The following is a 17,044-nucleotide window of genomic DNA, read 5'->3' as shown; positions in this document are numbered from 1 at the left end:
GCTAGAATTGATGGTTGATGTGTAACTTTAATCTAAGGATATTAATCCAACAGTAGCACATGAAAGAAGGAAGAGTGATGATGACCCTCTCACATATCTATAATCTATAATATCTATAAAGTCGATCCCCACTATCTTAATAAATGTCTGCAAGCTTGACATGCAATGTGTCCACATCATTGTCCACACCATGCACATCATGAGCATGCAAAGTGTCCACATCACCATTGATAGCCTCGAGGGTGTCCCGATCTTTCGATGAGATACCTAATTATCGATTTGGTAGGAGGTGACGTTGACGATCCGACTACAACCTAGGAGGTAGTGCCTTAGCGATCGATACACCAACTCCAGAAGGTTATTGATCCCGCGGGGGCACGATCAACCTGACCACGAAGGTCTTTGTTCCTGCAAGCAATCGAAGAACAAGCAAGAACAAGATGAAAAGCAATCTGAAATTGCGAATAGGAGATATGAAGGTTCACGAATCTGAATACTCAATATAGTTGGAGTCTTGATGACGGTAAAACAGGTGGTCTAACCGACACACGCGATTACACGAAAGTAGCAAAGGCTAAACTTTATCTAATCAAAAACCCCAGGCTCCATGGGGGGGCTCATGGGGTATAAATAGGAGGGGAACTAGGTGGTTTTCGGACAGGCCCTTGAGGGACTCCGAAACGACCTAGGAATCCTCCTAAAACACAACGGAAACATCTAAAAATTGGCTGGACCCTATTATATGGCCTTAGGCCTAATAAAGCAAGGTTATAACCCTCATCTTTGGCCCATAGATACCCATTGGAGGGAGAATCCTCCACTTGGCCGAAATCCCATTGATGAAGAGGATGCGGCCTTCTTCTCATCTCTCGTTATGGCGGTTTCAATGTTCTGAAATCATCACTTGAGCTAGCTCCCGCCACCTTGCTGCCAACTCCATGGTTTGCTGTCCAACGCTGATCCTTGAGGTGCAAGCTAGGTCCTTCATTCCTAAAACACATAAAAGAACCCATCTTAGGCAGCAGCATATTCTCATTAATATTAAATGAAGTACCGAGGAACGAAAGTACCTGATAATTTAGTTGTCGTGCACGAGCTCTAGTAATTGGTCCGTGTATCTCCGGTAGTTGAGGTGTATGTGCTGTAGGGGCTGTGGTTGTATCATTAGTTGGGATGTCCTCATCAACCATCCACATCATGTGTTGTAGACCACTAGGAATTCATTTTGTTGGTCCTTTCTAATTTAATATTTTCATACCTTGGATTTTCACCTTAACGTTGTATATAAATAAATATTTCACCAAATGCACATATTTTCATGACATTATCAATCTTTTTAAGATATGCAAATACACATATTTTGATGTTCATGTACATCAGAATTACTCCTATTGTTTTACTGCACAGGTGTTATGAATGATAAAGTCGTGTTGTCTACAATATTCATATTTTTTTTGCATTGAAGCATATTATTATTATCATCATTTGTTCCCAATGTCATATCCAGATGTGCATATAGAACTTTCTGCAGCAACACTCGGGGAATTACCTAGTTAGTACAACGACTCCAATACGTTAATTAAGATTTAAAACATTTTGCTTAAAAATCAGGCAACTTAAAAATAGACACACTCTTAATTAATTGTGAAATACGTATTAAGAGCGTGTGACGTCTTGACTTCAGTTGCGGTTCCATTGGTATAGTAAGGTCCGGCGGTCTTCATACCTAAAATCCGTCTAAAAGTCGAATATATGTAGTATATTGTCCATATAACTTCTATCAATATTTTAGTCTTTTATTTTTACTATACTTTCAGAACACAAAGCAAAATATATCTAATATCTAATGAGCTTGCATTTTATATGTTTTCCTCTTGTATAAACTCCCTCGCACCTATTTGTCTTCATGCCTTCAGTGCTGCTTGAATTGATGGTTGATGCTGTAACTTTTATCTAAGGGTGTAACTATTTTTCAGTTGTCTAATTTTTAAGCAAAATGTCTTAAAGTTGGATTAAGATCTAACGTTCAAACACATCAACTTTTTTTAGAGACAAACACATCAACTAGTCTCTAATTAAAAATCAGTCAACTTCTCGATAGCAAAACCATACCGTTAATCTAATTTGAGCCGGTAATTTTTTTTTTACCATCGATGCACAAAGACATAAGCCGTCAGACCTATGCCTGAGTCATACATCGATCGATCGACACACTCGCACTACTGCCCTGCCCGTGCCCGTGCCCGTGCCAGGGCAAGGCATCAACCTCCGTTGCTGCCGGCAGGGGAAGCAGCAGGCGACGCATCGCAGACAGGCAGTGTTCCCTGATCGAATATTAAAACTTGTTGAATACACCAGCTAGTACTCCAGTACTAGTACTACAAGCGGTTGCAACGTAATCGATCGGCGCTGGGTGCGCGCGGACGAGACGATCGAGCGTGACTCAGATCCGTGGCTCCTTTAATTTTTCCCGAGAATGAGATCCGTGGACCTCTGTCCACACTGCTCCAGCATCACCACTACTACGTGCTGGCATCACTGACCACAAGATTTCCAGACCAATACGTCCAATGCATGCATGCCAAGCAGAGACCCGGGCCTGTCAGCCTGTGTGCCGTGCCGTGCAGCCAGCGCGCGCTCGCCGCTTCCCACACACGCGCCCAAAGGGTTATAAATTGGCCGCTCCGCGAGCTCTCACTTCGTCGTCGTCGCCGCGTACGCATATATGCACATCCAGTAGTAGACCTTTGCGCTCTCTCCAGCCCAGCCGGCCGGCCACTGCCGTACCGTCGAGCTAGTTGGTTGTTGGAGACCGGGCAGTGAGTGAGTGAGTGAGCGAGCGGCGGCGGAGGCCATGGGATTTCTGGGGAAGAGAGTGGTGGAGGACGTGAAGCCGTACGTGATGATGGTGTTCCTGCAGTTCGGGTACGCCGGGATGTACATCGTCTCCGTGGCCTCCATGAAGCGCGGCATGAGCCACTTCGTGCTCGTCACCTACCGCAACCTCGTCGCCACCATCCTCATGACGCCCTTCGCACTCTACTTCGAGAGGTACCAGTAAGCTTGATTCTTCATTACTCTCTCTCTCTCTCTCTCTCTCGTAATCAACACCGTTAATTCTGGTGCAAAACACAATACCAGCACCGCACAACCATATCGTCATATCCGCAATCCTATGCATGTCTCCCTTAATTTCTGAACAACGGGTATATATATTGATTTCATCCTCTCTTTTTTTCCTTTCTTCTTTTGTGTGACATCGTCTGGGATCCGTTGTTGATCGATCGAACTGACACACATGCACTCGGGGAACATCTATTTTTCATGTGCTTTTTGCGTGTAAGCGCACTTAACTATGTAGAGGCGGGGCAGAGCATCTGATTTGATCACGCTGCACTCCGGCCCAAGTGCCTTTGCACGATATGAATATATGCATTCCAACATTTTTTTTAAGAACTGTTAATTTGATAAATTCTCCTTGAATTTTTTATGGTTAGTCACTAGTACTAATTGCTGATCGCAACAAAATTGCAGGGGAGCGAGGCCCAAAATGACGGTGCCCATTTTCATCAAGGTCTGCGGCCTTGCGTTCCTCGAGTACGTGCCACATGCCCAGTCGGTTATTCAGAAATTAGTAATTTCTGACTAGTCAATGAGTATACTAACGTGCATTCCCAAAAAACAAAAACAAAAAACATTCCAGGCCTGTGCTTGACCAGAACCTGTACTACCTGGGCACCAAGTTGACCTCCGCCAGCTTCTCCTCCGCGCTGGTCAACATCCTCCCCGCCGTCACCTTCCTCATGGCCATCATTCTCAGGTACGTCCGTCCGTGATCCATGGATCCAAATTACACCGCCGACATATTCACATTCAACTAATCAATTATTCCAGTCAGGTTAATTAACCATGCTCGTCGAATTATGCGCGCAGGATGGAGAAGCTGAGGCTCCGGAGCCGGCACAGCCAGGCGAAGGTGATGGGCACGATCTGCACCGTGACGGGGGCCGTGCTGATGATCATGTACCACGGCCCCGTCGTGCGGTTCCCGTGGTCTCCCCGTGGCCTGCACCACGGCGACGCCTCCGCGGCGGCCGCGGCCGCCGCCCAGAGCAGCGGCACGTGGCTCAAGGGCACCATCACGGTGATCGGCAGCTGCGTCGCCTGGGCCGGCTTCTTCGTGCTCCAGTCCAACACGCTCCGCAGCTACCCGGCCCAGCTCTCCCTCACCTCCCTCATCTGCGTCGTCGGCACCACCATGAGCGGCTCCGTGGCGCTCGTCGCCGAGCGCCGGGACATGTCCGCCTGGAAGATCGGCTTCGACACCCGCCTCTTCACCGTCATCTACTCCGTAAGCGCCTCGCCCCCGCCCCCCCGGCGCCCATGCATCAATTCTCATGAAATTGGATGACAGATTGCGTTAAAATTGATCGATTGTGTACTTTGCATATATGTGCAGGGCGTGGTGTGCTCCGGCGTGGCGTACTACGTGCAGGGGCTGGTGACGAAGACGCGCGGGCCGGTGTTTGTGACGGCGTTCCAGCCCCTCTGCATGATCATCACCGCCGTGCTGGGCTCCACCCTTCTCAAAGAAGAGACCACCCGAGGAAGGTGTGTGATTAAACTCACTGACCAACTCCTCATTAATTAAGCTGTCTTGGACTGAAGGCCAGAATAACTAATTATTCGATCTCTCGTTTTGATGTGGTGTCGATCACAGTGTGATTGGCGCGGCGATCATAGTGGTGGGCCTCTACTCCCTCATCTGGGGCAAGAGCAACGACGTGGACCTGGACAACGAGAAGCCGGCCGCCCAGAAGCTGGCGCTGCCGCTGACTACGGTCGCCAACGGCAACGGCGCCAACCATGGCGCTGCTGGCAACGGCAGCAGGCATGTCTGCGGCGGCCAGGTCGCCCACGACGCCGAGACTCCGGCGCCGGCGCTGAAGGGTGTCTGCTACTAATTAATCAAGCTCAATCAACGCAAGAATTACTGCATGCACGTGGATACGTACTGCACGCACGTAGTACGTCTTAATTAGAGTTTCAGGGGGTACGTACGCGCGTCATGATTTTTATTTAGATTCTTACTTACATGTAATGCAAGTTGCAAACTGGATAAACCTGTACCATGTAATAGTGCTGCTGCTTCGCTGCGCCACCGTACGTGGAGTTTGGTGAATTTAACTGTTTTTATTATTTTGCTTCGTCACTCACTTGAGCATCAGTCTCGCGTGTAATCCGCTTAATTCGATCTACCACACCACTAAGTACGAGATTTTACCCTTTGCAATGTCGAATGATGTATACTGGTGTGAGTGGTGTACATGCATGCTAGCCACACTAGCTTTGATTGGTGCGCTCTGTTCCCCGCGGCATCCAGCAGCAATGCAGCATGCAGAGGTGCCGTCACTTTGAACCTGTTTTCTCTACAAACGTCAAGATCCGTCTGCTTTTAGTTTTTCTTCTTTTAATTTGCTGCCCCTTTCCGGCACGAATAATTCACGTCTTTTAACTTAGTGCCGGCTGACGCCGAGTCAAACATCTTGGGCGAATTGGCGTCCTCGTCTAATCCCGGCCTCGAATTAATCCATCCATCACCTTGCTAGAAAGCCTTCAAAAGTACTAGCCTTTACTTAGCACGAAGTGAACTTGCTCTTGGACTCTAGCTAGGTACGTAGTTGGTGCGTACAGAGCAATGCTGTATATTCGGGGAAAAGATGGGGTGGGAAATTAAGGAAGCTTTTGGTACTTACTCCAAAAGAATACACGAAATTTGCAAAGCTAAACTGCTAAAGAGTACACGAGATTGACCTTTCTTAATTAATGAAGTACTGTACTCTTTAGCTTTGCAAATTTTGCGACATGCATGACATCGCATGCGATCCACATCAGCATACTATGGTTTATTAACCCACGGCACGGCATAAAGATCGATCGAGCTCACGTGCGTGTATATACTTCCATATCTTGAGAGGAGACCTCAGAGATATAGATCAAACATGCATGACTACGTAAGCGGTAGGGATCCATCCATCTATCGCCATCGGCCGTCGTTTTTGGCATGTACACATGACATGCACATTTGCCCGACAAATTAAAGCTTGCGTGTTTCGTGCCTGCACACGCATGAATTCACCATCTAGCTACTAGCTATAAGTGCTTTTGCATGCGCGTTCTTCTTCTTTTTTTTAGCGGAAGGATCAGGCGGTCTGCCCCTCGATCTTTCGTAAAGAGGTCAGGTGTAATCCAGCGAAAGCGACTGGACGAGAAATTGGGCCGGCCCAGCTGTTTATAAGGCCTTAGGTAAAATGCAAAAAGGATCGTACTGCATAAAACTTGGCTTGTCCTTATAAAGCGAGATTTTCGGCGGAGCGTAGTTCACGGCCCGCCTTTTAGTTGGAGACTAGTCCTACCAACAATCCCAGTCCATGTTACGAGGGTCCAAACGGGCCGAGAGTCCAAGACTAGCCACGAAAGCCAGCCCGTGGGCATTGGCCCACTTTTCCTCGGCACGCCGCATAGCGAGATTTCCTTCGCGTGCACCCAACCGGAAAGTACATAATTCCAAAACGACCCTCTCTCCAGGCACGCCATTACTCCTTTCCTGCGCTGGTCCAAAGCTCCTGAGGACTCCCGGTGACCGGAGAAAGTAGGGTACAGACAGACCGTATAGAGGCGCGCAGATCGGCGAAGATGGCGGCGGCCACCTCGCTGACGCTGGTGTTGGCGGCGCTCCTTGCAACGATGCTGCTGGGCGCGGAGGCGGTGTGGCTCGACATGCCGCTGACGGGGACCAAGTGCGTTTCCGAGGAGATCCAGCCCAACGTGGTGGTGCTCGCCGACTACGCCCTCATGTACGATGCCCGCGGCACCGTGCACCCCACCGTCGCAGTCAAGGTAAGCGCGGCGCAATCCCCTCCCCTCGTCTTTGCTTTTTCTGGTTCTAGTGTTTTGATTTTGATCTGGGCCATCGGAGGCGTGTTGAGATCCCGGTGTGGGTCTTGATCAAGGTAAGTTTGACTACCTGTTGATTAGTACTTTTTAGTCAAAATTAGTCCAGCTGTGGCAATTTGGACGGTCTTTTTTAACACAATTTGGACGAATTAAGATGGGTATATTTAGAGTTGGGAACAAATTTAGAAGAAAGAGCAGATATAGTTTAAGTTTAAATCTTTCAGAAATCGAATGTCCTCGATTTTATGTTTGTCAAGTACTTAATTTAGGTGCTCAGTGTTTGTGTTAATGCCAATTATCGTATGGGTAAACGCTGTTTATCTGGTAGTTCGTGATGAATCTGTTCATTCACTCTAGTTGCTCTGTTTGTGAGGAAACAGCTCAGGGTAAAACCAATGAGGTAGAGTTAGTGCACATGATGCGAGTTGACTCAAACTACCACTTGTTCATTGCTTCAGATCAGGATAACATGCTTTAAATTGAGATTTTTTATGCATGATACCAAGATCCTAAATAAAGTGACCTCCAGGACTCCGCCTTTCTTTGGGCACCTGTCAATGTGTATTGTGCTGAGACTAACAAAAAATAATCGGGATACCATATTGAGGTAAAATAGCTGAAGAATTGGATTGTTATTCTGATAATTTTGTGAATGGGCTGATGAGAACTCATAGGTGACTCTAGCAACTCTAGCAAGATGTTATCATGTTTGCGTATGGGCAGGTGAGTGAACAATTGGAGATAACACACAATCCCACTCCCCACACCGTCCTTTTTATAGATAAGGTTAACTCTAGAGTTCATATTCTGATGATACATGTGCATTGTAGTTCATAACTAAAAAGCAGCAATAACTTGGATTAGCCGCATGTCCACAACACCATTCATACGCTCTTTATCTTTGCTCCTATAAAAGACTCGATTGGTGGCGGTGATCCGCCACAACTTCATACTGGATCACTTGTTGAATTGGCTCAAATCAATGAGATGAGAACAAATGCGGATTATATGATCCAAAGATAAGATGATAGTACAACATTCTCTTTAAATATGTACTATATATTTGTAGTCCATAGCAACACACGGCCACGGGTAGGTGCTATTTTTTTTGGGGGGGGGGGGGGGGGGGGGGGGGATGTAAGCTATCCATGTGCCAAAAGAGCAATCGGTTCTTTTAACTCAAGTTTGCGAAGGAAGCATATATACATCAATACAAGTAACTGCTGCCTTCCCTCCCACGAAGTATCATTTGATTTCTTTGCAAATTAAGTTTGCTCTTTTCAAGAATAATGTTTTACTCCTGCTACGGACATATGTGTCTTGCACATCATGTCCATCGGTCAGTCAGTATGTGTATGAATGTGGTAACTCTGTTTGCTAATGTTTGCGTGTATAATTAGTGATAATGAGCACATCATAACATCATGTCCATCAGCCAGGTGGTCTTATCAAAGATATCTTAGCAATGATGAGTGATGCAGATCTGATTTTTCCTGCTCAGTTACTCGTTTATAACATGCATGCTTATGGTTTGTTTAGGTCACCTCACCATATGGCAACACTGTACATCAGAATGAAAATGCCACAATGAGCCGATTTGCATTCACAACTTCAGAAGCTGGAAACTACCTTGCTTGCTTCTGGCTAGACAGTGCAGAGAAAGGAGAAGGGGTATCTCTAAATCTTGACTGGAAGATAGGGATTGCGGCGAAGGATTGGGATTCTGTTGCTAAGAAGGAGAAAATTGAGGTGTGGCCATCGATTACTTATACACTGCACTTCAAAGTACTGGATTGTTTTTGTTTCTTCTTATTTTTAATCTGTCATTTCTGTGTTCAGGGTGTAGAATTAGAGCTCAGGAAACTTGAAGCTGCAGTGGAATCCATTCATCATAATTTATTATATCTCAAATCAAGGTAAGTTATCTATCCTTATATTTTAATAGCTAGATCATGGTTGTTGTGCTATGCTGCACTTAGTCTATTAGGTAGGGGAATCTGTACTATTTCCAGTTAGATGCTGCTGTTATATATGTAAAAAAATGGATGCTTCCAAAGAACCATTATATAAGTAAGTGATCCTGAAAGCTATGGCATTTTGGAACAGAACCTAATTGGTCTCATCTATCTTGGGATATGGATCGGACTGCTATTTTACATATCTTAGGTGGTGTTACTGATTTGTACTGCATCAGGATAGCCAAATTTCTAGCTTGTTACTAACTTGTACTATTATTAACGAGTATCGGGAATGGGCAATGCATGGCGTAATGCGTGATCTCGATATATGTATGCAGGGAAGCAGAGATGCGGGTAGTGAGCGAGAAAACAAATGCCAGGGTTGCCTGGTTCAGCATCTTGTCACTGGGCGTCTGCATCGTGGTCTCATTTCTGCAGCTATGGCATTTGCAAGGGTTCTTCCAGAAGAAGAAGCTCATCTGAATTCACTTGTCTGATCATGTACTACAGCATCAACTACTTTAGAGAAAGGACAGTTTTGTCATATTTGTTTTGAAAAACTCATGTGATGGACAAAAGAGTTGCTTGATACTCGATACATGAACTCTTTCAATTGCAAGCAACTAATACTATGTGCAATATGGTTTCCCTACAACTACTATACATGGTAACATGGGAAACATATTCAAAACTGCTGCTGCACATTTGTAACGTACTGACATATATAGTTGGAAACTTTAACCTCTCACCAAATGTGTTTTTTTATATAGGGGAATGTCATCCAACTTTTTTTTTTGAGGACAGAGCTTGCTTTATTCAAGGAGTAACCTGGACAGGTATAGTAATCACGTCCGGTGGCCGGCTAAACCACACATGACGCCCAGACTCAACGGAGGAAGATCCTCTAGCTAGACTATGAGCATCCACATTGGAGCTCCTACTTTCATGACGAAAAGTACAAATAGAAAAAAACTTAGACACAAACTGAATTTCGCTAGTAATTTGAGAAAACGGCCCTAGGTTCCCGCCATTAATAGCATTCACCACCTCCAAGCAATTGGAACCCACCAAAAGGCGTCGAACTCCGAGATCCGCTGCCAAAAGACAGTGCTTCGCGACAGGGAATGTCATCCAACTGTGTGTGATTGATAGAGATGCTTGACTTTGTGCCTTTGCTGGGCTGCCAAGGCCCATCTGGGCTTGTGTCAAACACGCCGTGCCACGTGGGACACTCTGGCTTCACGCGATGTCGCGCTGGAAGAATTTAGGAATCGGTCAAACAAGCAGTCCAAACACTCCACAGCCTGGGCTCAGTCCGCAGCACAGCTATAGCAGCCATGTCAAACCACACGGTGCCACCCCAACTATCTACCCCCACCTTTTTTTAATCTCTTGCATGCCGTGATTAGCACTGGTCCTCTTCTTTTCTCTCTGCGCTTCCTCCTCTCTTCTAGCCCTCTCTCTCTTCGCGTCTCCCTCTCCCACCTCTGCTCGCTCCCAAGTCTTTGCACTGGCTGCGTCTCGGCTAAAGTAACCCGTGGCCTCGTCACATCGGCCCTGTCTCAGCCTCCTCCGCCGCCGCCAATGGGCTCAGCCACGGCTGCCCCCATGGCAGGGGAGAGGCCGGGGGTGCAGTGGCAGGTGAGTGGGGGCGCCGACACAGGGGAAGAGGAATGGAGGGGCTAGGGGCGGCACGAATTGCTGCTCTCCAACGCCTTCATCTCCTCCAATCTCTGCGACCCTCTTTGATTTTATTTGTGTATCCCCATCGCGGGATTTGGACAGAGGTACATGAGGTGCTTTGATTTTTTATCTCGCGGTTTCTCTTTGAAGTGAGAGTACACACGTTCATCAATGAGGTACTTTGAGCACTTTGATTGATGATGTAATGTGATTGCCGAGGTACTTAGGAACGTACTGTGATTGCCGATGTACTTAGGAAGGTAATGTGATTATTCTGTGATGTATTTGTAATTGATGATGTACTTGTTAATTGTTTGTTGTAGCATCTTGTGCATATTGATAAGGTACTAAAAATTGATGAGGTATGTTGAGAAGGTACTTTGTGCTTTTCCTTGTAATCGTAGTGTAGATGAGTATTGACGCGTACTTAAATTGATGAGATACATAGAATTGACGATATGTTGACATGTACTGTAATGTACTTGACATGTATCCTGATGTATTTGCTATGTGTTATGATGTACTCGTTTCATAAGTTCATGTACACGAGGTATTTATAAAAACTAATAATGTACAGTCCATATATCATAATGTACTAAATATGTATTTCAAAACATGTCATGTACCGTAATGTACTTAAAAGAGAGAGAAAGAAAGAAAGAGAAAACAAAAAGTTGTCAGGTCGTAATAGTGTTAATGCTCTGTTCTAGTTTAAAGTGTCAGAAATTAACCAAGAGACATAAAGGAGAGAAAGCCAAATCCGCCGCTTGGGGGTGCCACAGCCACCGCGTTACCGCAGCCATGCGTCGTCTCAGCCACTTTCTCCTCCTCACCGTAGTCCTCGCCGCCGTCCCGCGCCCAGCTCACCCGCTCACCGAGCTCGAGTCCTCCCAAATCCGCCGCTTCCAGGACTACCTCCGCATCTGCACCGCACACCCTTCCCCGGACTACGCCGGTGCGTCCGCTTTCTTCCTCCCCTACGCCGCGTCCCTCGGCCTCGGCGCCACCACGCTCCACTTCACCCCTTGCAAGTCAAAGCCCCTCCTCCTCCTCACCTGGCCGGGCACCGACCCCTCCCTCCCTTCCATCCTCCTCAACTCCCACATCGACTCCGTCCCAGCGGAACCCGAGCACTGGATCCACCCGCCCTTCGCCGCGCACCATGACCCCGCCAACGGCCGTGTCTACGCCCGCGGCGCGCAGGACGACAAGTGCCTCCCCATCCAGTACCTCGAGGCCATCCGCGGCCTCCAGGCCGCCGGCTTCGCTCCCCCCCGCACCGTCCACATCTCGCTTGTCCCCGACGAGGAGATCGGTGGCGAAGACGGCCATGAGAAGTTCGTCCAGTCGGAGGAGTTCCGGGCCCTCAATGTAGGGTTCATGCTGGACGAGGGGCAGGCGTCGCTGACGGACGAGTACAGGGTTTTCTATGGGGATAGGCTGGTGTGGAAGCTAATCGTGAAGGCTACAGGGGCTCCCGGACATGGGTCGAGGATGTTCGACGGCGCCGCCGTGGAGAATTTGATGGATATCATTGAGACTGTGGCTGAGTTCAGGGAGGCGCAGTTCAGTAAGGTGAAGGCTGGGAAGAAGGGTCCCGGGGAGGTGGTGTCAGTGAACCCCGTGTACATGAATGCCGGCACGCCGAGTCCCACGGTACGGATACTCCTACTTGTTACTCCCTCCATTCTGAAATATAGGGCATGCATATTTTTCAAATTTAACTTACAAAATTGAAATCATTGGATTCAGATTCAAAATAACTTTTCATTGGTATCAATTTTTTATGACCTAATCTAAGTATAATTAGATAAAACATTTGTCAAAGTTATGACATATATGTTTGGATTTGAGTACTATGCTGACTTTTTTATCCAATCATAGCAGATTACGATGCAAGCTATGATACATATGTTCTATATGAAGTAATAATGCAATAAATTGTTCAAGAGATCTAGTGCAACTGTGCAAGTGTAAAATGAAGATTTTCAAATCATTCACTCTGATAGTAAACACTGTTGGAGACTATTAGTGAAACAGAATAGCACTTTAGAAAATAGTGTTTATTTATGACAATAAAAATGGATGCTAATTTTAAACTCTACCAGTTACGAGGATAAGTACTGTACCGATCAAGGTTAGACGACATGCCTTGAAGGGAATTGGGGTATTTGCCTGGGGTGGGGGGCATATCTGTAGGGACCTTGAAAATCGCAACTCTATATGATCCCTAAGAAACAATCTCAACTCTGAGGAAACTTATCCATTTCGCATGGAATATCTCTGTAGGGAAATAAACCCAACTGACAAGGACACTAATTATTATTATATTTAGTTTCCATCTAACAGTAGTACAGCAGGGCATGAATAGAATCATGCTGCAACAACACAACATATTACTCCTGTTGTACATATGTTCCATTCCTTTTTCTCGCTAACTTACTTACATTCCTTGTAGAAGATGTTGATTAACATGATAACTACCAAGGCATTTGAATGGCTAAACATTTAATTGAATGTGCTGGTAAAAAAACATTTAATTGAATGTTTTGTATTCATGCAAGTATGTGGTTCTGCAGTAGGTAGTACCATCCACTTATGATGCATAGTCATTTTCCCCTTTTACTGTAATTCACACTCATGTTGTGGTATTCGTTTATCCTCTTTTGGTCGTTGTTTTAATCTAGTGCTCATATGCATACCCATGCAGTGAACTAAAAGAAAGAACAGTACTCTCCCTGTAATGGAACTTCTGATACTTTGACCTTGATTGACTGTTATCTTTCTTCATGTTCTACGCTAAAAAAGCAGTTCAGTTAGAAATTGTATCTGGTTTTGTTGCTGTAAGCACACTTCACATGTAAATCTGTAAACCATCAGTACGTTAAATGATCTATTTCTTAATGGAATAATGGGCATACCTCCAATATCCTGAAAATACAGTAGACAGTTTTTGACCGATTGACATTAGTGGAAAAATTTGTCTAGCTTCCCCTGGATCAACAGGAGGTCATATTTGGTCCTTGGTTCTTTTTGTTATTTTGCTTCCTCAACTTGGTTATTCCATTTCATCCCTCTATTTCCTTAACTTACAAGAATGAAGACACATATGCATTTCATGCCCTACAGTTTGAATTAGTCTAATATTGTAAGTCTTACACAATTACATTGAACGTCCATTAGTGTACCTGTTTGTCGCATATTACTGCTAATGGACGTTCAATGTAATTGTGTAAGACTTACAATATTAGACTATTACACCAAAATGTTCCTCGTCTATTTGGGCTGGTTCCAAAGCTCTCTCCTTAGGTACACTAGTGTGTATCACCATTTTCTTACTTGCAAGTTGCAACTATCATGAGTTGTATCCATCAACTGGTCACCAGATTGCTGCTAATGTACACATTCTCGAGTTTGCACGACATGCTCTTGAACAACACAACTTTATAATTCATCGTACCTAGTGATACTTCTAAGTGGATGGCGATGATCTTTCTCCTCCAATCAACGAGAATATTTTGTTGAGCTCTTCGGCTACTTGTTTCCAATAAACTTTTCCCATTTTGAATTTCTGTTGATTGGATCAACTGAGTTATTTTACCATGAGCTAATCTGCACGATGCAACTACATTGAGAACAAATATAGAAAGTGAACTCCTACCAATCGTAGGTCGCACTTGTCCTTTACAAATTTCTGTATGCCGGCGTTGTCATCATTGGCATTCTCACCATGCGCTGTTTTTTAAATAAAATGGCTATAGTTCACAATACTGCCAAAGCTTTGTCAGCTATGCTCATACGGAATGAAGCGGAGCTCAATAAATTCTTGAATCCAAATTCAGAATCAATTTAATTGTAAAACGTTGGGTTCTTCGTAAAGTGTTAGAATTACTTGGCTATACATATACTGGTAGGGCTTCATACGAGCTCAGTCACTGATTATTTCTGTTCATTCATGTAGGGTAGTAGAAAAGTTTCTGTGTTTTGGTCTAGCTGAGCATACTCGAAAAATGCAACGGAGTTGGTTCGTAGCGATCGTCTAAAAACAACGTTGGTTCTTAGCCTTGCCGCTTGGTCAATGCTGATTTAGTAGTTGTAGTAGGGTGTGTGCTATGCATGTGGCTGGTTGCTCCTGGCCATAAAATGTGCACTTGTTCAACTGTCCACACATCAGCCTGGAGCTCGCACGCATGCAGCAGCAGCTCGGCAAACAGTTTATGAAAAATGCACCTGGTCAGTCGTCTAGCTACCAATTTTGAGCTCACTGCATGCATCACAGTTCAAAGAAATATTTAAAGCATTGGGTGAAGCATTAGACAGAAAAACGAACAGTTATGTTAGCAAGCACCGGCATGGCAGCAGGCACTGAGGCAAAATAACTAACTTCTCACCTTTTGTAATCACCTAGTGAATATGGTCTGCCTTTTCTTTTCGTCAAGCATTCATCTAAGCACCTGCATTGTCTTATTGCACGTGGCTGCCTTGCTACTATCTTTATACTTGTTTTTCCAGACACCAATTACTGATATCAGTGCTAAGTATGATATTGTCTACATTAATATAAAATAATAAAGTTGTAATACAGGAAGTGGCATGCGTACACTGAGTCCAATATTCTTTTAAAGTTTATTCATTTCTTTGTGGCTTTTGTAATCTCTAAAGACAAATTGATGCAGGGCTTTGTGATGAACATGCAACCTTCAGAAGCAGAGGTGGGTTTTGATATCCGCATTCCTCCAACCGAAGATATTGAACAAATCATAAGAAGAATCGAAGAAGAATGGGCACCAGCTCATAAAAACTTGACTTACCAGGTGAAATTTGTTTAACTGTAGTTTGGATCTGGAAAGTAAGTTAAATTCTGCACTTGCAATCTCCTGAATTTCTTGGTCATTTGTATTGTACAGCTGATGAAGAAAGGACCAGTGAGGGATGTGGCAGGACGTCCCTTAGTTACCCAAACCAATGAGTCAAACCCATGGTGGTCTGTGTTTGAACATGCTATTATCTCTTCAGGTGGAAAACTAGCTAAGCCTGAGATTTTATCTTCTACCACGGACGCCCGCTTCGTGAGGCAGATGGGTGTTCCAGCCCTTGGATTTTCTCCAATGATAAATACTCCAATATTACTTCACGACCATAACGAGGTAATTTATCTTTGCTTGTTATATTATTTCTTTTACATAATATGATGGCCGAGCTCAGTGTTCTCTCAACATTGCAGTTTCTGGAAGATAAAGTATTCTTGAGGGGCATTGAAATATATCAACATCTTATTAGAGCGCTAAGCTCCTTCAAAGGCTGATTCAATATAGGTGTACAGTGTACTACCATTGTTGTATTGTCATCCCACGTCAATTCTATGTTGCCAATGGAAGCCATATGGCCACAACTATGATGCGCCAGTCTACAACGGAATTGGTTCAGGCTCAAGCACATCAGAATAAACATGTTTGAAATAATAGAAATCTGCTAAGATTAACAAATACATTTTTATGTACTATGTAAATTATACTTTACTACTACCTCCGTCCAACAATAGGGAACATATTAACTTTCCTTTGACCAATGCTTTGACCACAAATTACTCTATTAATATATAATTATATGACATAGTTTTATATCCATTATATTCCTACTTAAGAATATTTGCTTATGGTTATGATTTTGATCACATTAGTCACATGAGGTCACATATTCATGAAGTAATTTGTGGTCAAATGCTTGGTCAACCGAATCCTAATATGTCTTTTATTGTTGAACGGAGGGAGTACATACGAAGCTACAAACGGTAGCAAGAGCACGCAAGGTCCGCAAGGTCCACCGTGGGAGCCAACGCTATATGTTCAAAAAGCGTCCAAGAAATTGCTCTGTTTGTTCGCAAAAAATAAAAGCAAATTGTTCTGCTGCATTTGCTATTTGTGCCTTTCTTGTACAAAGCGGGAAATGTAGAACGACTGGGCAAGGGGCTCTTGATGTTTGGAGTAGGAAGCGAACAGAGTGCATGCTCCGCAGCACGGTGAGAAAAATCAAGTTGTTTGAAGCAGCAGCTATTTGTTTTCAGCAAACTAATGAATCAACGCAGAAACGGTAGCTTTCTACTGCGAAACGGTCGGCTTGCTCCGGTGCGATTTTACAGCCGGCTCCAGTGAGTTGAAACTTCAAACTGTGGGCTGAACGAGGACTATCACTCACTAAAGACCAGCCAGTTCAGAACGCCAGTGGCACGTCGGACCAACACAAGAACATGCAGTAATTGACAATGATCTCTTCATGGTACAGGAGAACATGCAGTAGTGAGTAGTGACAAAAAAAGAAAAATGCTTCTAATCATGCGAACCATCCATTAATTTTCTTTTAGTAATGTTGCTCACTGCAGGAAGCTTCAGTGATTCTTCCTGCCCATCCCACTCCATGCCTGTCATCCTGCGCCCGATGCATTCCAG

At 44.8% G+C, this 17,044-nt stretch overlaps 3 protein-coding genes across 3 annotated transcripts; all 3 read left to right on the top strand.

The window, feature by feature from the left end:
• Nucleotides 1-2,684: 2,684 nt before the first annotated feature.
• Nucleotides 2,685-5,293, top strand: LOC100829152 (WAT1-related protein At1g44800). The gene is made up of 6 exons (XM_003560890.4): nt 2,685-3,051; nt 3,535-3,597; nt 3,704-3,820; nt 3,934-4,351; nt 4,460-4,611; nt 4,721-5,293. The coding sequence occupies exons 1-6, from the start codon at nt 2,855-2,857 to the stop codon at nt 4,962-4,964; spliced, it is 1,191 nt and encodes a 396-aa protein (XP_003560938.1). The 5' UTR covers nt 2,685-2,854; the 3' UTR covers nt 4,965-5,293.
• A 1,264-nt stretch (nt 5,294-6,557) lies between these two features.
• Nucleotides 6,558-9,663, top strand: LOC100827138 (transmembrane emp24 domain-containing protein p24delta3). The gene is made up of 4 exons (XM_014896984.2): nt 6,558-6,900; nt 8,497-8,706; nt 8,797-8,873; nt 9,254-9,663. The coding sequence occupies exons 1-4, from the start codon at nt 6,697-6,699 to the stop codon at nt 9,396-9,398; spliced, it is 636 nt and encodes a 211-aa protein (XP_014752470.1). The 5' UTR covers nt 6,558-6,696; the 3' UTR covers nt 9,399-9,663.
• A 1,683-nt stretch (nt 9,664-11,346) lies between these two features.
• LOC100826836 (aminoacylase-1) lies at nt 11,347-16,225 on the top strand. Its single transcript, XM_003564062.4, has 4 exons — nt 11,347-12,254; nt 15,275-15,412; nt 15,506-15,745; nt 15,823-16,225. The coding sequence occupies exons 1-4, from the start codon at nt 11,400-11,402 to the stop codon at nt 15,901-15,903; spliced, it is 1,314 nt and encodes a 437-aa protein (XP_003564110.1). The 5' UTR covers nt 11,347-11,399; the 3' UTR covers nt 15,904-16,225.
• Nucleotides 16,226-17,044: the final 819 nt, after the last annotated feature.

Source organism: Brachypodium distachyon, chromosome 1 (genome assembly GCF_000005505.3).
Source record: "Brachypodium distachyon strain Bd21 chromosome 1, Brachypodium_distachyon_v3.0, whole genome shotgun sequence".
Taxonomy (NCBI): Eukaryota; Viridiplantae; Streptophyta; class Magnoliopsida; order Poales; family Poaceae; genus Brachypodium; species Brachypodium distachyon.
The sequence above is the reverse complement of the archived record's forward strand: the minus strand, read 5'-3'. Positions and strand labels throughout refer to the sequence as shown.

Bases quoted from the DNA above. Each gene is read 5' to 3' on its own strand.
- LOC100826836 (XM_003564062.4), top strand. From the start codon at position 11,400: ATGCGTCGTCTCAGCCACTTTCTCCTCCTCACCGTAGTCCTCGCCGCC. The intron at 12,255-15,274 runs GTACGGATACTC...AAATTGATGCAG, and splicing joins CCGGCACGCCGAGTCCCACG to GGCTTTGTGATGAACATGCA. The intron at 15,746-15,822 runs GTAATTTATCTT...TCAACATTGCAG, and splicing joins TACTTCACGACCATAACGAG to TTTCTGGAAGATAAAGTATT.
- LOC100827138 (XM_014896984.2), top strand. From the start codon at position 6,697: ATGGCGGCGGCCACCTCGCTGACGCTGGTGTTGGCGGCGCTCCTTGCA. The intron at 6,901-8,496 runs GTAAGCGCGGCG...TGGTTTGTTTAG, and splicing joins ACCCCACCGTCGCAGTCAAG to GTCACCTCACCATATGGCAA. The intron at 8,874-9,253 runs GTAAGTTATCTA...ATATGTATGCAG, and splicing joins TTATTATATCTCAAATCAAG to GGAAGCAGAGATGCGGGTAG.
- LOC100829152 (XM_003560890.4), top strand. From the start codon at position 2,855: ATGGGATTTCTGGGGAAGAGAGTGGTGGAGGACGTGAAGCCGTACGTG. The intron at 3,598-3,703 runs GTACGTGCCACA...AAAACATTCCAG, and splicing joins TGCGGCCTTGCGTTCCTCGA to GCCTGTGCTTGACCAGAACC. The intron at 3,821-3,933 runs GTACGTCCGTCC...TTATGCGCGCAG, and splicing joins CTCATGGCCATCATTCTCAG to GATGGAGAAGCTGAGGCTCC.